Source organism: Pan troglodytes, chromosome 12, assembly GCF_028858775.2.
Source record: "Pan troglodytes isolate AG18354 chromosome 12, NHGRI_mPanTro3-v2.0_pri, whole genome shotgun sequence".
Taxonomy (NCBI): domain Eukaryota; kingdom Metazoa; phylum Chordata; class Mammalia; order Primates; family Hominidae; genus Pan; species Pan troglodytes.
Genome location: NC_072410.2, coordinates 37,980,377 through 38,005,640, shown reverse-complemented (window position 1 = coordinate 38,005,640; position 25,264 = coordinate 37,980,377). Strand labels below are relative to the sequence as shown.

Below are 25,264 nucleotides of genomic sequence, written 5' to 3'. Positions count from 1 at the left end.
GGTAACAAGCATTATTCTTTTGTTTCCACATTGAGAACTCCCTTAAGCATGCATTGTAGGGCCAGTCTGGTGGTGGAAAATTCCCTTGGTGATTACTTGTTTGGGAAACACTTTATTTCTCCTTCATTTATGAAGCTTAGCATGGAAGGATATGAAATTCTTGGCTGACATTTATTTTCCTTAAGAATACTAAAAATAGGCCCCAGTTTCTTCTGACTTGTAAGGTTTGTGCTGAAAAGTCTGTTTTTAGTCTTATAGGTTTCCCTTTATAAGCAACATGACCCTTTTCTCTAGGTGCCTTTAAAGTTCTTTCTTTCACATGGACTTTGGTTAGTCCTATCCCTCCTATCCATCCCCAAGTGTGTCTTGGGAATTGTCATCTTGTGTAGCATCTTACAGAAGTTCTCTGGATTTCTTGTATTTGCATGTCGACCTCTCTAGCAAGATTGGGGAAATTTTCCTGAATTGTATCCTCAAATATGTTTTCCAAGTTGCTTATTCTCTCTTCTTCTCTCTCATGAATGCCAGTAAGTCATAGGTTTGGTCACTTTACATAATCCCATATTTCTCAAAGGCTTTGTTCATTTTTTAAATTCTTTTTTACTTTTGTCTGACTGGGTCATTTTGACAGATTGGTCTTCAAGTTCTGAAAGTCTTTCTTTTGCCTGGTCTAGTCTGTTGTTAAGGCTTCCATTTGTATTTTGAATTTCCTGATGCGAATTTTTCAATTCCAGGACTTCTGTTGGTTTTGTTCTTAATATAGCTATGTTGTCTTTCATATCTTCTGTTCTGTTCTTAATATAGCTATGTTGTCTTTCATATCTTGGATCATTTTTCTGGCTTCTTTGTGTGGGATTTCAACTTTCTCCTGGATCTCATTGAGTTTCTTTGCATCATATTCTGAATTCTATATCTGTCATTTCAGACATTTCATTCTGGTTAGGATCCATTGCTTGGGAGCTAGTGGGATCCTTTGGAGGTGATGAAACACTCTGTCTTTTTGTATTGCTGGGGTTCTGCACTGGTTACTCCTCATCTGAGAGAGCTGATACTTCTCTCTTTTTTTTTTTTAATTTGGTATCACTTGGTTGGGGCTTCTTGTTTATTCGTTTTTCCCTTGAGGGTATGACTGTGATGTATATTGTGTATGATTAATTGGCTTCATTTCTAGGTGCTTTCAGAGTGCCAACTCTCTGTACAGGTTCCTTGGTTGCAAGTAGGTTCATGCAGTGACTTTCTCAGAGGTTGTTTGTTGTAGCAATGTAATTTTATTTGGTGGCGTAATTCAGGATGCAGTCTAGTAGATGGTGCTTAAGAGTAAGAACTGATGGGTTCAAGCAGGGGTGGAAGCACTAGAGAAGTACAAAAAGCACCTCTGCAGAGCACATTCACCCTCAGTAGGGCAGAGCTGCTGGAGAAGCTTGAGACACAGACTCTTTCAACCCGCATTCCCCAGACTCCAAAGTGAAGAGTCACTTCCAAATCCATGACAGGGCACTGAGAAGAAGGGTGGCGGAGCAAGTGTGACCCCCTCTCCATGTCCATTCCCAGGCTTTGGTGGTACCACCTTCAGTGGCTGGCACTGCACTCATGTTTTCTTTTATCCAAGAGGGTCTTTGGTGGGCTGCACTCTCCCCTCCTTTAGGGACAGTCTGCAGCAAGGGTTAGATCTCCAGGGGAGTGGAGTCTGCCTCCCTCCCACTCCTCAGAGCTGGTGGGGCACTGTTACCCAACTGACCAAGGAAACAGGCTGGGACACCCTGTTATGACCCATGCAGACCAGTTCTAGGTTGCAAAGCTGTCTCTGACTGAAAGTCTTGCCCTCTGGGAAAAACCTCAGCTTCAGCAACTCTCCTCCCACTCCAGTCTTGTGATGGGAGAGAGCGTAATTCCACCACCTACTACTGGGGCACTCTCCACACTCACTGCTCAATTCTGCCTGTGGGGACCCTTCTCCCCTTCCAGAACAAGCACTTTAATCTCACCTAAGACCAAAATGCTTGCTGTGGCCACCGCTCCCAGGTTACCAAACAATGGCTCTAACCTCTCAAAATGGTGTCAGCCATGGGCTTGCACCTAGAGAGTGGGGAGCCCCTCTCAGGCGAGCAGCATGGATGAGAAGCTGTGAGGAGTGTGGTCCGCTCAAGTCTCAGTCTCATAGCAGCTCGTAGCAAGGCATTGGACATTGTCCTAGGTATATATAGGAGAGCCTTGGTCCCCTTTCCCTGCTTGGCTGGGTGGCAGCAGCAGTCACATCAGCCCAAACTCAGGCCAAGGATGAGGCACAGCTCAGCACTACATTCTCAAAATGGTGCCTTGGGCCTGAAAACAGGGAGGGCGGATCATTGCCCAGGCAGGCAGCATGATCAAGAAGCTGTGGGGAGTGTGGTTCATTCACATCTGTCTCACAGCAGCCTGCTACAGAGCTGTGAGTATTGTCCTAGGTATGAGTAGGATGACCTGGTCTCCCTGTTCTTCCTTAGCCAAGCAGAGGCTACAGCCACATCAGCCCAAACTAAACAAAGCATGGAACTCAGCCCAGCATTAAACTCTCAAAAGGGCACCTTGGGCCTGGGGCTAAAGAGGGTGGGGCACCATTCAGGCAAGCAGCATAAGCAGGAAGCTGTGAGAAGTGTGGTCAACTCATATCTCAGTCTCAACAGCAGCTCATAGCAGGGCAGCAAGTACCCTCTAGGGGGTGCATGAGTGTGCCCGTTCTCCCCTCTCCCTCCCTGGAGCAGCACAGTGGCTGCAGCTGTGTCTGTAAATCCCCAGGATCTGGGTTCTCAAAATGGCACCCAGCTGAGGCTGCACCAGGCTCAGATTCCTGTGGGATTGTGTGTGGGTTCCCTTTCTAGAGAAATGTCTCTGTACAATCTTTAGGCAGTTCCATATGTCAGGCACAAGGCCCTGGTGGGTCAAGGGTTTCTCCTGTAGCCAAGATCTTAAAACCCTGTTTTGGAGCTCCAGGGATTTCCCTCTTACTGTTTCCCTGCATCCAGGACCATCTCCCAGCCCAGTCAGTTCCTGGCTGCGCAAGCTAACTTGAACCCTCTCCTTACTTACTTCTGGTACTTCATGTCTCTTCTCTAATGAATCCAAGCATTCTCTCCTAGATTACCTGTTTGAAATGTGAGTATCTGCTTACTATTCTGGCTCTTCTCCATGGAGGCAGCGTGCAATACCTGCATCTAGTCAGCCATCCTGACCTAAAACCTCAAAATACATCTTCTAATATTAATATTATTACAGCAAGCCTCTCTTAGTCAGTACTCCCACTCTATATATTTCTGCACTCTTTACTTTCCATTTTTTGTGTGTCATCATTATGTTTTTGGTGTATCTTAGTAGGATTTTGTTGTTGTTTTGAGGAACATGAAAGTCTTTCTTTTAACAGACAAAGTTTAATCTGATTATATTTATTATGGCTATTGATTTATTTAAGTTCTTCTTGACTGGGGAAGATTTCCATTTGACAATGTCTAGAGACATTTTTGTTTGCCACAACTGGGGTGGTGCTACTGGCGTCTGGTGGGTAGAGACCAGAGATGCTACTACACATCCTACAGTGCTCAGAACAACCCTCCACAACAAATAACTACAGCATCCAAAATGTCAATATTAGTAAAGTTAAGAAACTCTGATCTGTTTGGACTTACATTGGTCATCTTTATTTTGGGCATATTTTTCTTGCCAGCTTTTTCTTTGCTTCCTTTTTTCTTCTTTCTTCTTCCTTCTTCCTTTCTTTATATCCTTTATTTCTCCTCTCCTTCCTTTCTTCTTCAGTTGCATCATCCACACTCTTTATTTTCCCCTCTACTGATTTGAAATTCTATTTTTATTTTTTGGTAATTACTCTTATACTTCTAATATGAATATTTATTTAACTAAGTAAACCCATTAAGTGTGGTGGTTTAAAGTCTACATTAACCAGAATTTCTAAGATCCTAATAGATTTATTGGATTTCTAAATGAAGACTAGGGGGAAAAAAAGCTGTTCAATAAATGCATTAACTTATTGAAAAGTGCATTCCCCCCTAGTCTTTTGTCCCCCCCCTAGTAAAAATTGTTTCTATATTATGCACCAGTTAAATGAGACAGCTAGAGGTAGAGATAGAACACAAAAAGAAAAATACTCCTAGAAGAAACCCAGAGATGGACAGTTAGGGACAGACCCAAAGCAGAAAGGGCTAGATGGAGCCTCATCTACACAGAGGCAAAGGAAGAGGGAAGGTGTGGAGGTTGAAAAGCAAAGTAATTATAGGGACAACTCATAATTTTTTGATAGAAAGCACCATGTGTTATCCATATCTTTGAGACTAAAATTGCAACAATTTAAAAAAACTTTCCTGTTTTTATGTGTTACATTTCAAGGTTTGTTCCAGAAATGCTACAGACTTATGAAGGTTTGTACATAGTTTGATAGGATGGCTGGTATTCTAAAAGTGAGCTTTAGATATTTACAAGTGATATTTAATTCCATTGTCAATCTTACCTTCAGAAACTTCCTAATTGCCTTAATCTTTTGTCTTTCTTGATTTCTAAGTGCTTCGTGTCCTATTAATTGGGAGTTATTTAAAATATGCATTATTAAGCCAGGTGCGGTGGTTCATGCCTGTAATCCTAGCACTTTTGGAGGCTGAGGCGAGTGGATTGCCTGAGCTCAGGAGTTGGAGACCAGCCTGGCCAACATGGTGAAACCCCATGTCTACTAAAATACAAAAAATTAGCCTGGTGTGGTGGTGTGCACCTGTAGTCCCAGCTATTCGGGAGGCTGAGGCTGGAGAATTGCTTGAACCTGGGAGGCAAATGTTGCAGTGAGCCGAGAACATGCCACTGCACTCTTGCCTGGGCAACAGAGCAAGACTCTGTCTCCAAATGAATAAATAAATAATGCATTATTAGATACCATCTTCTAATGCATATTTTATGCATTATTTTCTCCCATCATTTCCTGGAGTCCTAATGATTACACAATAAATAGTTAGAACCTCACTGGAAAAGGAGTCCTTTTGCAATACATGGTTCTGCTACCTGGTCTTCAGAATAATGCAAACACCTTTAACTAAAGAGTATTGTGGCATGGTATGCTTTGTCGTCTCATACCTTGTAATTGTCTATATTCCATATATAAATTATAAATCTTGCTAAGATGAACACTACCCCAAGGCCATGATCAGAAGTGTCACTAAATGTTTGTGTCACTAGCTTTCTGATTGCTATATTTAAGCCCCCAGGGGAGAGCCCCTGCAGACAAGCTAGAGAAAGTTGCTTTCTAGCCTGAAATGCAAGCCAACAATTGTGCCTAATGGCCAACCCAAGAAACCTGTTTCCTCACTGGAGAACACACTAGTTATTTTGGCTTTCTGAAAGGCTTATACCATGTGCATTCTGTACCTACAGAAATGTCAGTGCGAATTCTTAGTACATGTTATAACCATTGTAAGAACTAACTATGATCCTAACTTTCATACAAGATACAAATCCATTTCTTATAAATATTCTATAGCCAGGGAGCAGGAGATGATGTATCATTTATTAGGGCATAATGTAAATATGTCAATGTATTCACCTATTATTTATAGTGTTCAAATTACATATGCCTGAATTTTCAGTTTACTTCATTTATCATAGACTGATTTTATTTTTTTCTTGCTTTTTCTTCTACCTCTAACAGTGATTATTTGACATATTTTATGCTATTTTCTGGCACACCTGGGTTCATTTTATTATGTTTTTATTATGGATTTGTTATTTTTATTAATATAAGAACCTACTTTGTCCCATTTAATTATGTTTGCTTTGAATTCTAGTTAACTCAATATTACCCTTATCACTTCAACCTTCTTTTTGCTCACATTTGCTTAAGTATCTCTATGCATCCTTTTATTTTTAACCTTCCTAATATTTTGTTTTGTTTTTGTCTTTTGTAAGTGGTTTGCTGCTATTTTCTGATTACATTTTAAATTCTTTACTTTTTGATTAGTTTGGGTAGCAGGGGAGACTGATGTATTTACAGTATACTTGTGGTTAAAACTGATAGTAAATATAGAGATATTTTTAAATTACCAAACATTATTTAATTTCAAAGCCAAAGCAAATCTAATGAAATTATCTTTTTTAAATTGTATTTCCAGGATCTTTTGAGACTTATATTAACCCACAGGAATGGGAAGGCTATTCTAAAATGAAACATGAAGATAAACACATGAGACAGGAAAAGGAGGCAGCACACCAAGATCCATGGAGTGCAGGATTGAGTTCTTTCCATAAGCTAATTCTTATTAAATGTTGTAAAGAAGAAAAGGTAGGGCATTTTTTTAATTAAAGGACTGTGTTACAATTATTTCTACTAAAGCTCACTAGCCAGTTATGATTTATAAATTTATTTGAGAGTAACAATGGCCAAGTTTGGGAGATGACTCAAAAAAATGAAACATGGGCCGAGCGCTGTGGCTCATGCCTGTAATCCCAGCACTTTGGGAGGCCGAGGCGGGTGGATCACGAGGTCAGGAGATCGCGACCATCCTGGCTAACATGGTGAAACCGCGTCTCTACTAAAAATACAAAAAAAATTATCCGGGCTTGGTGGCGGGCACCTGTAGTCCCAGCTACATGGGAGGCTGAGGCAGGAGAATGGCATGAACCCAGGAGGCAGAGCTTGCAGTGAGCCGAGATCGCGCCACTGCACTCCAGCCTGGGCGACAGAGCAAGACACTGTCTCAAAAAAAAAAAAAAAAAAGAAAAGAAACATGGTTCTGTGTTATTACTAGAACATAATGTTTTATGTAGAGAATTATGAAAGAGAGCCAGCCAGGGCCATGGTTATCCTTTCCCTGGTGTGTGCCATTAGAATACCATGCTCTCTGCTGGAGGGATGGAGTCTGTTGGGAAGCTTTAGAAGGGAAATAATGGGCCTTTCAGATCTTGACAACAATGGAGAGGAGACATTTGAAGGGCACAAAGCCATAGTTACCAGGACGTGTTTGAAGATGAAAGAAATTATGGCAGTCTGAATTAAGACAGAGATAGTAGATTAGAGAGATGAAGGGGGGCATGGAGATGAGGCAACTGATATGGCCCCCAGTTTCTGTTTGCATGCCAAAGGGGATAGTTGTGCCAACAACTAAGCAAATGAGAAAGGAGTAATGTGTGAGAGAAAGATGCTATTGATTCTACAGCTATTAGAGTGGATAGCAGTCTGAAAGTCAGCTCATATGGAAGTAGGAAACTGTAGAGAGATATATGAATTAGAAATCGAGATTTGGGAATCAACATTCATTTGGAAAGTAAAACTGTGGGAGTTGTTAGGATCGTAGAGGAATAAGACATAATAGAATAAGAGGAAAGATGGGCAAAAAGTGAAGCTCTGATTGCCACCAACTTTTAAAAGGCAGAGAGAAAGGATAAGGAGCCCATGAGAAGAAAGAGCAGAGGGTCAGGAAAAGCTCTAGGAGAAAAAAAAAGTGTCATGGAAGCCAAGGAGGTGCAAATTTCAACACAGCACAAGTTATCAACAGAATGAATGAAGCATTCATGGCAGTTCCAGTTTCTATGCATTTAGATATAATTCCTAATTTTATTGTTAATAAGGGTATAATATTATCTGCTAAGGATTTGATTGGTGAGTTTCAGGAAGCATTAGAGAAAAATGGAGATTGTTCCTTTGGGAAAAGGGAGAAAAAACTAACTGGAAAAGATGAAAGCATATTTGGGAGGTGTTGATGCTATGTTGTAGGATTTTCTGCTATCTCTGTGTGTTAGTCTGCTTTGTATTGCTATAAAGGAATGCCTGAGGCTGGGTAATTTATAAAGGAAGGAGGTTTATTTGGCTCACAGTTCTGCGGCTGTACAAGCATGACACCAGCATTTCCTTGGCTTCTGGTGAGGCTTCAGGAAGCTTTTACATATGGTGAAAGGCAAAGGGGGAGCAGGCACATCACATGGTGAGAGAGGAAGCAAGAAAGAGGGGAGGGAGACACCAGACTGTTTTCAACGTCTATCTCTTATGTGAGCTACTAGAGCAAGAATTCACTCATTTCTATGGAGAGGGCACCAAGCAATTTATGAGGGATCCACCTCCATGACTCAAACACCTCCCACTAGGCCCTACCTTCAATATTGGGGATCACATTTCAACATGAGATTTGGAGGGAACAAACATCCAAACTACATTATTCCACTCCTGGCCCCCAAAATCTCATGTCCTTCTCATATTACAAAATAGAATCATGCCTTCCCAACAGTCCTCAAAAGTCTTAACTCATCCCGGTGCTAACTCAAAGTTTCAAAGTCCAAAGTCTCATCTAAGACCCAAGGCAAGCTCCTTCCACCTATGAACCCATGAGATCAAAAACAAGTTATTTACTTCCAAGACACAATGATGGTTTGGGCATTGGGTAAACATTCCTATTCCAAAAGGGAGAAATCAGCCAAAAGGAAAGGGCAACAGGCTCCATGCAAGTCTGAAACCCAGTAGGGAAGACACTAAATCTTAAAGCTCCAGAATAATCCTTGACACCATGTCCTGCATCCTGAGCACACCGGTGCAAAGTGTGGGCTCCCAAGGCCTTAGTAAGCCCTGTCCCCACGGCCTTTTGGGGAGCTGTCCATGTTGACTGCCCTACTGGGTTGTAGTTGAATGCTTATGGCTTTCCCAGACTGAGGGTGCGCACTGCCAATATCTCTACCATTCTCACAGCTCCACTAGGCAGCACCCCGGTGGGGACTCTGTGTGGGGGCTCTAACCCCACATTTTCCCTTGGCACTACTCTAGTAGGGTCTCTCTATGGGATCCCACCCCTACAGCAGGCTTCTTCCTGGACACCCAGGCTTTCCAATACATCCAATACATTTTTCCAATACAAAATCTAGGTGGACGCTGCCAAGCCTCCTTCACTCTTGCATTCTGCCCAACTGCAGACTTAACATCACATGGAAGCCACCAAGGCTTATGGATTGTGCCCTCCAGAGTAGCAGCCCAAGCTGTACCTGGAGCCCTCTGAGCCAAGGGTAGAGTTGGAGATATTGGGATTTGGGGAGCAGCTTCCATAGGTGGCTCAGGGCAGCGACGCCTAAGGCTTATCTACTGAAACTATTCTTGCCTCCCAGGGCTCTGGACCTGCAATGGAAGGGACTACCTGGAAGATTTCTGAAAGGCCTTTGAAGTCTTTTTTCCCCTTGCCTTGAATGGTAGCACCTGGCTCCCATTTAGTCATGCTAATCTCTCTAGCAAATGGTTGTTCTGCAGGCCTCTTAGAATCCTTTCCTGAAAATGCTCTTTCCTTCCCTACCACATAAGCAGGCTACAAATTTTCCAAATTTTTACCTTCAGTTTCCCTTTTAATTATAAGTCACAACTTTAAGTCATTTCTTTCCTTCCATATCTGATTGCAGGCTGTTAGAAGGAGCTATGGCACTTATTGACCACTTTGTGGTGAAAAAATTAGATTATGAAAAATCTGAAATTTCTTCCACCAGATAACCTAGGTCATCACTCTTAAATTCAACCTTCCACAAACCCCTAGTGCATGGGCACAATACAGCCAAGTCCTTTGCTAAGGCATAACAAGGGTGACCTTTGTTCCAGTTCCCAGTAAGTTCCTTATTTCCATCTGAGACTTCATCAGCCTGGCTTTCACTGTTCATATTTCTGTCAGCATTTGGTCACAACTTAGTCTCTAAGAAGTCCCAAACTTTCCCTCATCTTCCTGTCTTCTGAGCCCTCCAAACTCTTCCAGTCTCTTCTCATTACTCAGTTCAAAGCTGCTTCCACATTTTCTGGTATCTTTGTAGCAATGCCCCATTCCTCAGTACCAATTTTCTGTATTGGTCCATTTTGCATTGCTATTTAGAAATACCTGAGGCTGGATAATTTATAAAGAAAAGAAGTCCATTGGGCTCACAGTTCTGCAAGCTGTACAAGTATGGCAGCAACATCTTCTTGGCTTCTGGTGAGGCCTCAGGAATCTTTTACATATGGTGAAAGGCAAAGGGGGAGCAAACATGTCACATGGTGTGAGAGAGAGCAAGAAAGAGGGGAGAGAGGCACCAGACGCTTTTAAACAACTAGCTCTTATATGAACTAATAGAGTGAGAACTCACTCATTTCTGTGGGGAGAGCACCAAGCCATTCATGAGGGATCCACCTCCATGACCCAAACACCGCCCACTAGGCCCCACCTCCAGTATTGGGAATCATATTTCAACATGAGATTTGGAGGGGACAAACGTTCAAACTCTGTCATTCTGTAGGAAGACAGAAAATAAGTTATGTGGTTGACCTTAAATACAGATTATTATAATAAAAGAATAGAGAATGCAAGACCATTGAGAATGTTGGTAAGAGTAGTTATAGGAAAAAGAAGAGATATAGAAAGGGCTTATAGACTGGGAGAAAAGGAACAACAAGTAGGTGGAAATTTCTTTGAGAAATGATGTAGTTAGACTAGGGATGTGGCACAGCTGGAAAGATGGGAGAGGTTATAATCAAAATTGAGCTTAATATTTCTAATGGGGAGCAGTTCCAAGTGATGACAATGTTCTGAGGTTGACCATGGGTATGGGTGACCGTGAAAGAGATAGGATGTGCACTGAAGTTAGAAGCCAAGGAACTGCAAGGTTAGGCTGTTGGATGTCCACATGAACCCTGAACCTGGGTTGTGTCACCTCAGATGGTGCCTGGGATGCAGTAGATAAATCAGTAACACTTTGTTCAATGGAACAGACATGGAATAGAAAGGAAGGCTGGCTGTGATCCAGGTGGAAAGTCTCCAGTGAATATGGACAATAGCTACCAGGTTGGATGGTGAAAACATGAGAGGATGACTAGATGCCATGAGTCAAAAAAAGGAATTTTCCAAATAAAGACATTGAAGCTTGAAAATTATAGACTATGAAAATTTTTGCAAGACATACAATCTGATTTCTTTAACAACACATTTTGTTTGTTTGCTTTTCAAAGGTAAATAGGAGACGAAGAAGTTTATAGATTAGAAGAGACTTAGGAGACAAAATAATCTCTATGTATAGGCTTTATTTAGATCCTAACTTAACATACTAAACATACATAATTACATACTGTTAAATATACACAATAACATACCATTATTTAAACATATGCTCACATACATTTATAATTTATTCAGGGAAATGTGAACACTACATATTTGATAATATTAAGGAATTATTGTTAATTTTTTAGATGTAATTGTGGTATTGTGATTATGGTTTTTTTGTTTGTTTGTTTGTTTGTTTGGTTTGGTTCTTATTTTTTTTGGAGATGGAGTCTCTCTCTGTTGCCTGGGCAGGAGTGCAGTGGCATGATCTCCACTCACTGCAACCTCTGCTCAAAGGATCCTCCCACTTCAGCCTCCCAAGTAGCTGGGACCACAGACATGTACCGCCACGCCCAGCTAATTTTTGTATTCTTTTTGTAGAAATGCGGTTTTGCCATGTTACCCAGGCTGATCTTGAACTCCTGAGCTCAGGTGTTCCTCCCATCTTGGCCTCCCAAAGTGCTGGGATTACAAGTGTGAGCCACCATGCCTGGCCTATGTGGTTATACTTTTTTAAAGAGACTTTGTCTTGTAGAAACATATTGAATTACTAAAGGATAAGATCATATGACGCCTTAGATTTACTTTAAAATAATCCTAGAGGCTGAGGGAGTGGGTGGGTGTGTTAATGAAATAAGATTGGCCTTGTACTAAAAAATGTTGAAGGTGGGTGAAGCATCAAGTTCACTATTCTCTCATTTTATATTTACTTGAAATTTTCCATAGTAAAAAAATATTTTGACTCTTAGTCACATCGTTGAACACCTAAACTCTCTTGCAACATGTATAGGATAGCTGTCCACATGTGACCAAAGCTACAAACAGTAGACACTGTCATACCAAATTCACAGAGGTTTCATTGAAAATTCTTATCAATGCCTTCAACCAAAAACCTTACCCAGGTTATGATACAAAACAATTGGCAGCATATATTCACAAATCAATACTAATCAGAACCCAGATTAGGTTTCAGAAATTAAGAGCTAGACACCCATTCCAGAGAACACAGGAACCTGGATCAGCCAAGACCAAGGACAGTATCACCTGAAGAAAAGATTCAAGTATGACAGTGTTGTCCCACCTACACCTCCTACCAATTAGAGCCCTCATCAAAGCATTTAGGAACAATCCTTACCCTGCTATTGATGCCAAAGAACAACTTGCTAAAGAAATTGGGGCTCAAGAGTGAAGAATCCAAATCCCATTTCAAAACTGAAGATCTAGATTCCCTGACTAGAGAAAAAGAGTATGTAAAGAAGCCTTAGAACTAAGACAAGACTAGAAACAAGACCTCTGTGATGAGAGAGTTCAGGATAACCAAACTGTTGTTTCCAGGTCTGTTCACAAGCGGAGCTTATTGGGCGTCCAGTGCCTCTATATGGTGGAATCAACTGCTCTATTGGGAGAAGGAGGATAGTCCAACAAAGTGGCTTCTGTGGGAAACTCTAGTTTTACACAAAAACCAAGCCTTCTTCATAAACAGTGTGTTTAGACCTAAAGATAAAATTTCATTTCAAAAACTCTTAGTAAGCCCCATGGTATAGGCTCATTAGAACTGCAACAGGAAATAGAATGCTTGTCATCCCAGTAATTCTTTCTTTGGCATCAATAGTATCAACTTCTCAGGAAAAGGTTATTAGGAATTTGAACTAGAAAGAGAAAAAAAACTACCATAATTCAGAGATGAATAAAGCTTGCTTGATAGAGAATAATTCATCACCACAGAACAAAGCTAAGACAAGTTCTCTACACCAGTGTTTTCAAATTTTGGTGTACATCAGAATCATTTGGGGGTCTTGTTAAAACAGACTCCTGGGGCCCATCCCCCAGTTTCTGATTCAGTAGGTCTGGGCTAAAGACCAAGAACCTGCATTTCTAACAAGTTACCACGTGATGCTAATGCTGCGGATTTTGCAAACATACTTTGAGAACCACTGTTTTAAGGTAATTAAATATACATAAGGAGAAACTGTTTTCAAAGCTGTCAGAGAGATGAGGTCATACATCGTTCCCTGAAGCATCTTGGTTTCCAAGGCTAAATCCACTGGGAACTCAAATATTGGCAGCACTGGTGTTTCAATCCAGGTTTCCTCCACCTCACAAAGAAGGCAGTTTCTGTGACAGCTGGTTTTCTCTGTTGAAAACCATAGAGAAACCAGAATTATGATGAATCTCACTTAGAGCAACAATTGCAAGCTTTTCCCAATTTGGTAAACCCCAGATGTATGAATGCAGTGTTAAGTCCTTATTGTTAATTCTGCCATGTGCTGACTATTTATTTAAGCAGAATATCCCATGGAAGAAAATTCCCCAAAAGAGTCTTGTTGATGCTTGGCACAACTACTTGCTAAGTAAGAAAGATCTCTATGTCATACAGATTAAGCAAGAGTTACTTGAAAATGTTAAAAATGCCACGTTAGCTGTCACAGACATACTCTTTGATCATGTGTAGTAACAACAATTTTAACAACTTTATTGAGGGATAATTTACTTATTATACAATTCACCCATTTAAGATATTCACTTCAATGGCATTTAAGATCTTCACAGACTTGTGCAACCATCACAATTTAGAACATTTTAATAACCCCCCGAAAAAACGCCATACCCATAGCCATCATCCCCCAGTGCCATCATCACCAACACTAGTCTACTTCTGTCTCTACAGATTTGCCTATTCTGTTTTTTTTGTGTCCTGTCCTTTCATTTAACATAATATTTTAAAGATTCATCTCTGTTGTATCAAGTGTCTGTACTTCATTCCCTTTTATTGCAAATAATATACTATTGCGTGGATATGCCACGTTTTATATATTCATTCTCAGTTGATGAACATTTATGTTGTTTCTACTTTCTGACTATTATGAATAATGCTGCCATAAACATTTGTGTACAGGTTTTTGTGTGGACATGGGTTTTAATTTCTCTTATGTATTTACTTAGTGAAATTGCTGCATTATATGGTATGTTTAACTTTTTGATGAACTGCCAGACTGTTTTCCTAAAAGGCAGTATCATTTTACATTCCCAGCATCAGTGTATGAGGGTTCCAATTTCTCCACACCCTCACAACATTTGTTATTATCTTTTTTATTATAGCCATCCTAGTGGATGTGAGATGGTACCTTATGGCTTTGATTTGCATTTCCCTAATGATAATGAGCATCTTTTCTTGTGCTTTTTGGCTATTCGTGGAACTGTCTATTCAGATTCTTTACCATTTTAAACTGGATTATTTGTCTTTTTATCATGCAGTTGTAAAAGGTTTTTTTTAATATCCTAGCTACAAGTTTCTTATCAGATATATGATTTGCAAGAATGTTCTCTCATCCTATGGGCTGTCTTTTCGCTTTCTTGGTAGTGTCCTTTTGAAGCACAAAAGCTTTTAATTTTGATGATGTCCAGTTTATCTATTTTTTTTCTTTTGTTGCTTGTGCTTTTGATGTCACAACTAAGAAACCATTGCCTAATCCAAGGTCATAAATATTTACACCTATGTTTTCTTCTGAGAATTTAGCCAGCACTTTGGGAGGCCAAGGCAGGCAGATCACCTGAGGTCGGGAGTTCGAGACCAGCCTGACCAACATGGAGAAACCCCGTCTCTACTAAAAATACAAAATTAGCCAGGTGTGGTGGTGCATACCTGTAATCCCAGCTACTCAGGAGGCTGAGGCAGGAGATTGGCTTGAACCCAGGAGACGGAGGTTGTGGTGAGCCAAGATCGCACCACTGCATTCCAGCCTGGGCAACAGGAGTGAAACTCTGTTAAAAAAAAAAAAAAAAGTACAGTTTTGGCTCTTACATTTAGGTCTTTGATACATTTTGAGTTAATTTTTTTTTTTTTTTTTTGAGACATAGTCTCACTCTGTCGCCAGGCCAGAGTTCAGTGGCACGGTCTCAGCTCACTGCAACCTCCACCTCCCAGGTTCAAGTGATTCTCCTGCCTCAGCCTCCCAAGTAGCTGGGACTACAAGTGTGCACCACCACGCCCAGCTAATTTTTGTATTTTTAGTAGAGATGGGGTTTTGCCATGTTGGCCAGAATGGTCTCCATCTCTTGACCTCAGGATCCACCTGCCTTGGCCTCCCAAAGTGCTGGGATTACAGGTGTGAGCCACCACGCCTGGCCTTGAGTTAATTTTTGTATTTGATGTCAAGTGTGAAGTAAGAGTCCAACATTCTTTTTTTTTTTTTTTCTTTTCTTTTTGACGGAGTTTTGCTCTTGTCGCCCAGGCTGGAGTGCAATGGCACGATCTGGGCTCACTGCAACCTCCACCTCCTGGGTTCAAGCAATTCTCCTGCCTCAGCTTCCCAAGTAGCTGGGATTACAAGTGCCCACCACCACACCTGGCTAATCTTTTTGTATTTTTAGTAGAGACAGATTTCACCATGTTGGCCAGGCTGGTCTCGAACTCCTGACCTCAGATGATCCACCAGCCTTGGCCTCCCAAAGTGCTGGGATTACAGGCATGAGCCACCACGCCCGGCCCCTACTTCATTCTTTTGCATGTTGCTACCAGTTGTCACAGCATCGTTTGTTGAAAGACTACTCCTTACCCATTGAATGATTCTGGCAGCCTTGCTGAAAATCAGTTGACTACAATTGTGAGAGTTTTTTTCTGAATTTTCAATTTTATTCCATTAGCCTATATGTCTATCCTTATTCCAATGTCACACCATCTTGATTACTGGAGCTTTGAAGTAAGTTTTACAATCCAGTAGCATGACTCCTCCAACTTTGTTTTCCTTTTTCAAGATCGTTTTGGCTATTCCAGGTCCCTTGAACTTTCACATGAGTTTTAGAATGAGCTTGTCAGTTCCTGAAAAGAAGCCAGCTAAGATTTTGATAAGAATGGTATTGAACCTGAAGATCAATTTGGGGAATATTTACCTCTTAACAACATTAAGTCATCTGATCTATGAACATGTGGTGTTTTTCCACTTATTTGGATCTTCTTTAACTTTATCCAACAATATTTCATAGTTCTCAGAGAAGAAGTTTTATACTTCTTTTGTTAAACTTATTTTTAAGCAATCTATTCTTTCTGATACTATTGTAAATTGAATTGCTTTCTTAATTTTTGCTATGATTTAAATGTGTTCCCCAAAGTTCCTTTATTAGAAACTTATCCCCAATACAGCAGTGTTAAGCAGTGATTAGATCATGAGGACTCTGAGCTCATGAATGGGTTAATGTCATTGTCATATGAGTGATTTAGTTATCACAAGAGTGGGCTTCTTATAAAAGCAAGTTTGGGCCTCTCTTGCTGTCTTGCTCTCTTGCCCTCTCTTGCCTTTCTGCCCTCCACCATGGAATGAGGCAGTATAGAGGCCCTTGTCAGATACCGTATCATGCTCTTGGACTTCAGCCTCCAGAACCATAAGCCAAATAATTTATTTTCTTTATAAATTACCCAGTCTCAATCAAGTATTCTATTATAGCAGCACAAAACAGACTAAAACCATTTTCTCCCTTCTCATTACTACTATATAGAAATACAGTTGATTTTTGTATCCTGCAACCTTGCCAAACTTGTTTATTGGTTTTAATAGTTTTTGAGTGAGATCCCTAGTGTTTTGTATATACAAAATCATGTCACCTTCAAATAAGGATAAATTTACTTCTTCTTTTCCAATCTAGATGCTTTTATTTTTCTTACTTAATTGCCCTAGATAGAACCTACAACACAATGTTGAATAGATGTTATAAGAGCAGATCCTTGCCTTGTTCCTGATCTTAGAAGAAAAGCATTCAGCCTTTCATCATTAAGTATGATGTTAGCTGTCAACTTTTCATGGATATCTTCTATGGTTTGGCTGTGTCCCCACCCAAATCTCATCTTGAATTCTCATGTGTTGTGGGAGGGACCCAGTGGGAGGTAATTGAATCACGGGAGCAAATCTTTCCCATGCTGTTCTCGTGACAGTGAATAAGTCTCACAAGATCTGATTGTTTTAAAAAAGAGGAGTTCCCCTGCACAAGCGTTCTCTCTTTGCCTGCTGCCACCCATGTAAGGCGTGACTTGCCATGCCATGATTGTGAGGCTTCCCCAGCCACGTGGAATTGTAAGTCCAATTAAACCTCTTTCTTTTGTAAATTGCCCAGTCTCGGGTATGTCTTTATCAGCAGCGTGAAAATGGACTCATACACTATCCCTTATCAGGTTGAGGAAGTTCTCTTCTATATTCCTAGTATGTGGAGTGTTTCTCTCAAGAATTTTTAGGCCACTATTTGGATCAAGTGAAGGAAGACATAGAAAAATTAAATAAATCGTGGAAGACTAATATTGAACTTGAGAAAGAAAGTTTACTTTGATGGATTTTTGCTGATAATACTGCTACAAGAGTATGCAATAATTATCACCAATTTAAAGTTTGAGTTACTGTAATTCTCATAACCTGTTTAGTGACCTATCCATTAGCCTTCTACAAGGAAAAATACACTTCCTTATTCCACTTAACATTCTCTTATTTTTTCTGTAGGTCTCAGGAACTTGAGTATGATGCTAAGAAGTATAAGGACAAGGGTTCTATCATAATGCACAATTTCAGTAGGTCACCCAGGATCCTGATAGGTCACCTAATACACTATAGCTTTAATAAGATTTGTCACTAGTGAAGGATGAGCAGGGAATCCTTATTCCCAAATATTTAAACTTATCTTCTCATCCAAAGAAAACAGAACCATGCCCTTTCTCTGGGCAGGGAATTCCCAGTCACAGAGAAGTTTTCAGTGGTGAATTTGTGCACTCATCCATCAATACCTTCAAAAAAGTATTCCTCTGAAGCCAGGAATTGCCTTTGGAAATGCCAGATGGCTTCTGATGGAAAGGATAAACTGAAAAATGCTCTGAGGGCTTCAGTCAGAGACTGTGTGAAGGATCAAACAGCAAAGCTAAAAAGAGGGTTTTAAGCAAAACATAATAGAGTCACATATATCATAATGGGAAATTTAATTTTATAAAAAAGAGAGAGGAGCTCCTAGCAAAGAATTTGGTGATAAAGAGGGAAGAGATTGACCATTCTCTAATGATCTCGCCATCCAGACATGGGATTTTGCAGAGGGTGATCTTTAAGAAATGCCTGTATATCTAGGCCTTATAGATTATAAGAAATCCAAGCCATTTCCACAGAAAATTCTTGCCATTACTGCCATCAAGATCTCCATGAGAATAAGACAGAAAAATATCCAAAAGAGGCACAGGGAGAAGTTGATCAGTTCCAGCCATGTGATATGAAGAAGCCCTTGAGGACCAAGCAGGTCAGTGTCACCATCTAGGAACCTACAGCAGCACAGTACAGTGGAGCACAGAGAGAAAGACCTCAGCATAACTACAGAGTTAAGTCCACTGCACGTGCACTGCAGGATGGCAAGACTTTCTTGGGTAGAGTGGGATCTGATACGGACTTTGAAAGTCAGGAAATGTATATACAGACTGCACAAAAGCTAAAGCTGAAGAACTGATCAAAAATGTCAAGCCAGGAAGTCTTCCATACTCCTGCCATCTCAGCATGTTGTCAGTCATAAGGAAACACTCTCTATTCAGGCCATTATGCCAGTGATGGTTTCAACATCAGGAGGCAGGCCTGGTTCATTTATACTGACTAGAATAACTAAAATCAAAGAAGTGACTAACTAAGATAGGAGTTACTATGTTATCTTTTGTATGAACAAAATCTTTAATACACTATTTTAAACAGCAGAGAACTCTAAACCACCTAATACAAAAGTGGGGAGAACCATTTAGCAATGATTGTGAGATACAACCCTTGGGCTGGCATGCATACATAACTCACTTCTATGGTACAGCCCCTTCTTCCACCTGAGAATCATTCACCTTCCACCTTCCTGAGAGACAACTAGCACCGGGACAAATCAAAGGACAGGAAACCACACGCTAATTCTGCAGGAATCCTCTTCATGGCTTTAACTGATGCATCTCCTTTCTGTATTTTATGTACTTAACCATGTTCTTGGGTATATGTATTGGGTGACTAGTGCCCACATGAGGGTATGTTTTATGCACATTTATTTTCTGCATATTTAAAATGTTTCATAAAGAAAATTAGTTCACATACATGAGAAATTGCACATGTTACATATGCTTGTAACAGACCAATAGCTTGTGATAAAGCCACTGAGAACCAAGATCACTATGTAATATTAATGACAGTTTGTCCTGTTTGCGAGAAAAATATTTCTCCAACTTTTTAAGTTCAAAAGCATTTCATGAGTGTGTTACCATTTTGGTATTTAAATAGCAACCCCAAGAAATAAGTTATTTGTGTTTTGTATATTGTAATTCATTGTAAACTCTTGGAACACTTTTCAGCAAAGTAAAAAGCAAATGGTTTATATAATCAAGGCCTTTTGAAATAAAAACTATAAAAGAAGTCGTTCCAAAAATAGAGAAGGAGGGAATTCTCTCTAATACATTCTATGAGGCCAGTATTATCCTGATACCAAAACCAGATAAGGACACAACAAAAAAAGAAAAATATAGACCAATATCCCTGATAAATATAGACTCAAAAATCCCCAACAAAATGCTAGCAAACTAATTCAATGGTACATCAAAAAGATAATATAATATAAAGATAATATCAAAAAGATAATATCAAGTGGGTTTTATCCAGGGATGCAAGGATGATTTAACGTATGCAAATCAATAAATGTGATACATCACATAAACAGATTTAAGGACAAAAATCATATGATCATCTCAATAGACTCAGAAAAGCATTGATAAAATTCAGCACCCCTTCATGATAAAAACCCTCAACAAATTTGGCATAGAAGGAACATATCTCAAAATAACAAAGCCCATGTAAGATAACCTCACAGCCAACATTACATTGAATGAGGAAAAGTTGAAAACATTTCCTCAAAAATCTGGAAGAAAACAAGGATGCCCACTTTTACCACCTGTCTTCAACATAGTGCTAGAGTCCTAGCCAGAGCAATCAAGCAAGAGAAAGAAGTAAAAGGCATACAGCTTGAAAAAGATGAAGTCAAATTATTCCTGTTTATTGATGATACGGTATAGTATGATATATCCAAAAAATAAAATTTAAAACTTCACCAAAAACACTTAAATTTGATAAATGAATTTAGAAAGTTGCAGAATACAAAATCAACATACGAAAATCAGTAGAATTTCTAGATATTGATAATGATCTAGCTGAGAATGAAATTAAGAAGGCAAACCCATTTATAATAGCTACCAAAAAAAAAAAAAAAAAACCTGGCCGGGCACAGTGACTCACACCTGTAATCCTCACACTTTGGGAGGCCAAGATGGGTGGATTGCCTGAGCTCAGGAGTTCGAGACCAGCCTGGGCAACATGGCAAAACCCTGTCTCTACTAAAAATACAAAAAATTAGCCAGGTGTGGTGGTGCTTGCCTGTAATCCCAGCTACTTGGGAGGCTGAAGCTGGAGAACTGCTTGAACCCAGGAGGCAGAGGTTGCAATGACCCAAGATTGTGCCACTGCACTCCAGCCTGGGTGACAGAGCAAGACTCTATCTCAAAAAACAAACAAACAAGAAAACCCAATACCTAGGAATATATTTAACCAAGGAAGTGAAAGATCTCTACAAAAAAAACTACAAAACACTGAAGAAAGCAATTGTGAATGACAGAAATAAATGGAAAAACATCCCATGCCCATGGATAAGAAGAATTACTATCAATAAAATGACCATACTGTCCAGAGCAATCCACAGATTCAATGTAAACCCTAAAAAATACCAACATCACTTTTCACAGAATTAGAAAAAGCAATCCTAAAATGTGGAACCAAAAAAGACCCCAAATAGCCAATGCAATCCTAAGAAAAAAGAAAAAAGCTGGAAGCATCACATTATCTGACATCAATTATATTATAAGGCTATAGTAGCCTTGTAATAAATGAAGTGCTGACATCAAATTATATTACAAGGCTATAGTAATCAAAACAGCATGGCACTGTTATAAAAATAAATACATAGATCAATGGAACAGAATAGAAAACCCAGAAATAAAGCCACATATTTGCAGCCAACCAGTCTTTGGCAAAGTCAACAAGAACATACAATAGGAAAAAGACACCTCTTTCAGTAAATGGTGGTGGGAAAATTGGATTGCCATTTGCAGAAGAATGAAACTGGATCCCTATCTCTCACTATATACAAAAACCAACTAAAGATGAACTAAAGACTTAAAAATAAGACCTGAAACTATAAAAATACTAGAAGAAAAGCAAGGTAAACTCTTCTTGACATTGGTCTAGGCAAAGAATTAATGACTAAGACCTCAAAAGCACAGGCAACAAAAAATAGGCAAATGGGACTTAATTAATCTAAGAAGCTTCTGCTTGGCAAAAGAAATAATCAGCAGAATAAATGAATAATCTGCAGAATGGGAGAAAATACTTGCAAACTATGCATCTGACAGGGGACTAATATCCACAGTACACAAGGAACTCAAGGAACTCAACAACAATAACAAAGAAAAGAGATAATCCAATTAAAAAACAGGCAAAGGGACATAAATAGACATTTTTCAAAAGCCATACAAATGGCTAACAGGTATATGAAAAATACTCAACATCATTAATCATCAGAGAAATGCAAACTAAAACCACAATGAGATATTATCATACCCCAGTTAGAATAGCTATTACTAAAAAGTAAAAAAATAACAAATATCAGTGAAGATGCAGAGAAAAGGGAATACACATTTCCACTCTTTGTGGGAATGTAAATTAGTGCAACCTCCATGGAAAACAGTATTAAAAAAATTTTTTTTGAGGCATGATCTCACTCTGTCACCCAGCCTGGATTGCAGTGGCACAATCACAGCTCACTGCAATCGCAAATTTCTGGGCTCAAACAATTCACCTGCCTCGACCTCCTGAAGTGCTGGGATTACAGGCATGAGCCACCATGCCTGGCAGAGATTTTGCAGAGAAGTAAAAAGAACTATCATTTGATCCAGCAGTCTCACTACTAGGTATCTACCCAAAGGAAAGGAATCAATATATCAAAAAGATAATTGCACTCATATGTTTATCACAACACTGTTCACAGTAGCAAAGACATGGAATCGACCTACATGTCCATCAATGGATGACTGGATAAAGAAAATGTCATATATATACACAGTTGAATACTATATTCGACCATAAAAATATATAAAATCATGTCTCTTGCAGCAGCATAGATGGCATTGGAGACCACTGTCTTAATTGAAACAAGTAAGACACAGAAAGGCAAATATCACATGTTCTCACTCATAAGGGAGAGCTATATATTATGTACACATGAATGTAGAGAAAGGGATGGTAGACGATGGAGACTCAGAGGGGTGAGAAGGTGGGAAGGGGATGAATGATGAAAAAAATTACTTAATGAGCACAGTGTACATTATTCAGGTGATGGAAACCCTAAAAGCTGTGACTCAACCACTAATGCAGTCTACACATGTAACAAAATTACTTTTACCCCATAAGTTTATACAGAAAAGAGTGTCAACCCGAAAAAAAATATATAAAGAAATTGATGCTGGAAAGGTTAAGTGAATTATACTTAGCCACACAGTGACACAACTAGAAGTAGAACTAAGCTCCAAACGTGATGGCCCTATTGCATAGCTGTTCCTTCTAGACCTTTACACCTTTATAGTTAGTACCATAATACATCCTCACTTAAAGGAACAGGCATGTGAACACCATCTTTTCCCAAGTTGGCCACAGAAGGGTGTGATCCAAAGCCATGGCCCTAGACCAGGTTGGGACACCTCCCTGCCCAACAGCATTACATACACACACACACACACACACACACACACACAGAATAAGGCTTGTTTGGACAGAACGGTGTTGATAGCTAGTGGAGGGCTAAGGGGAGGGCTGCTGTTAACAGTTATGCAGGATGTCCACTGAATAACCCATGGGGGAGCCATTCACATTGTAGATATTATAGGCTGTGTATTTATCATGACAGCTTTCTGGCACATTAAAAGTCCCTTGAAGAGGAGACACCTTTTTCTATCTCACACAAAGGTTCCATATGGGTTGGGGAGGGACAAGGCCGGCAAGAACAGGAATGGGATAGGTAGGGTAGGGTAGGATCAGTGAAAGAACCAAATTGATGTAGGAAATGGCCAGGCCTGGGCGTAATCATCAAGGCTGAGGTTGGTTCCAGAGAAGGGTCAGAAGAGGCTGGTGAGTGAATGAGATGAAGAAAGGGAGACAATAAATGGAGCCAATTTTCTGAAAAGTTGGCTTGTGAGTGCTTGCAAAGAAATGAAATAGTGGCTGGAAAAGTAGCTGCCATCAAGGGAAGATATTTGTTTTGGTTTTATTTTTAAGGATGGAATATAGTAATGCTTAATTGTATGATGATAGGAATATCAAGGAAACAGAGATCAATAATGCAGAAAGAGACAATGGAGGGGCTGAAAGTAAAGTCCACAAGAATGTGAAACAGGACAGAAGAAGCAAGGAAGGGGAGACAGCAGCTTCATAAATAGAGTGAATGTTGAGGGACTTCCCTCTTACCTAATATTTCATCCTACTTGTGAGTCATGAGAACCATAGCTGTCCACAGATATTTGGCGAACAAATCCACCAAATAATATCTATAAAAAGATGTATACCCAATCAGGACAGAATAAGTACAAAAACACAGGACACCAACCTCTGAGGAGCTGAAGGAGAAAATTAGGATAAAATTATGAAGGATCCTCGTTCAACATACTTTTTTTTTCTTTTCAACTTTCAGGTGGTTTTTGCTCTTACAGACTTTGTGATAGAAAATCTTGGAAAACAGTTTATAGAGACACCACCTGTGGACCTGCCTACCCTGTATCAAGACATGTCATGCAACACTCCCCTGGTATTCATCCTAAGCACAGGCTCAGATCCCATGGGTGCATTTCAGAGGTTTGCCCGGGAAAGTGGATATTCAGAACGGTAAGGTCATGTTGTGCAGTTTTAATAATGCAAATGCATATGAACATCTCTTTGTTAAAATTTGCCTTTGTTCTTCCCCTTGTAGAGCATAAATTCTTACATTCAGGTATCTCTTACTACATAAATTTAAGATATGTTAATAGTTAGCTATTGTTAAAACAGGGTCAAAAGTCATAAAATTAGCTCTAAATTTTATTTAAGCAAAGGAGAAATTGCTTAAAATATTAAAGTTTAATAATCTAGTGGAATAATTATTGAAATTTGTTTGGTATTTAAGACAGGATTTTAACATAACCAAAAAGGTACTGCAGTTTACTCTCTATAATCAAATGTACAAAAAAAGAGCTCTTCATGTTCTATTATTAATCTCTTCTTTTTCATGAGTCTTCATTCTTCTGGGTAATAGGGACAAGGGGGATGTTTAAACTTGCCCATTTACATTATTTTCTTCTGACTTAAATGTCTCCTCTACAGTAAGCTGATTTGGTTTTTTTTTAATGAAAGTTCAGTCTTCCTGACTCCTTTTTCTATCCCTAATCCTCTCCAAGATGTCATCCAGGTAGGTAAAAAAGTACGCAAGACCACACAATGGCAGAGGAGAATAGGGGTCTCAGATCCACGAGGTAGCCTCCAGCTCTGATGGGTTCCTTCATGGAGTGGCTGGTCTGGCCTGGTCCCTGGACATGGAATTAAGGATGGATTCCATTTCTTCATTTGGAGTTCATGTTCTGTATTAGTCAGCAGTCTCCAGAGAAATAGAACTGATAGGATGTGTGTGTGTGTGTGTGTGTGTGTGTGTGTGTGTGTGTGTGTGTATGAAGTTGCAAGATTTACAGACAACAACTGGAAACTCAGCACAGCTGATGTGTAGTTCCAGTCTGAGTCCAAAAGCCTGAGAGCCAGGAGAGCTGATGGTATAAGTACCAGTCCAAAACTCAGCAGGCTTGAGACACAAGAAGAGCCAATGTTTCAGTCTGAGTCTAAAGGCCAGAAAAAAACCGATGTTCCTGTTTAATAGTCAGGCAGGAGAAGTTCTCTCTTATTCAGCCTTTTTATTCTATTCAGGTCTTCAATTGATTAGCTAAGTCCCGCTCACTTAGCTTAGGAAGGGCAATTTGCTTTACTCCATCTATTAATTGAAATGCTAATCTCACCCAGAAACACCCTTACAGATATATCCAGAATAATGTTTGACCAAATATGTAAATATCTCATGCCTCAGACAAGTTGACACACAAAATTAATCATCAA

The 25,264-nt window shown here is 39.7% G+C and overlaps 1 protein-coding gene across 1 annotated transcript in view; it reads left to right on the top strand.

Annotated features, from left to right (window-relative positions):
• Nucleotides 1-25,264, top strand: part of DNAH6 (dynein axonemal heavy chain 6) — a 303,630-nt gene that overhangs the window by 222,967 nt on the left and 55,399 nt on the right. Inside the window, exons 63-64 of the mRNA XM_515578.8 lie at nt 6,138-6,307; nt 23,823-24,013. Coding sequence (XP_515578.6) covers nt 6,138-6,307; nt 23,823-24,013 — 361 coding nt within the window. The remainder of the gene's footprint in view (nt 1-6,137; nt 6,308-23,822; nt 24,014-25,264) is intronic.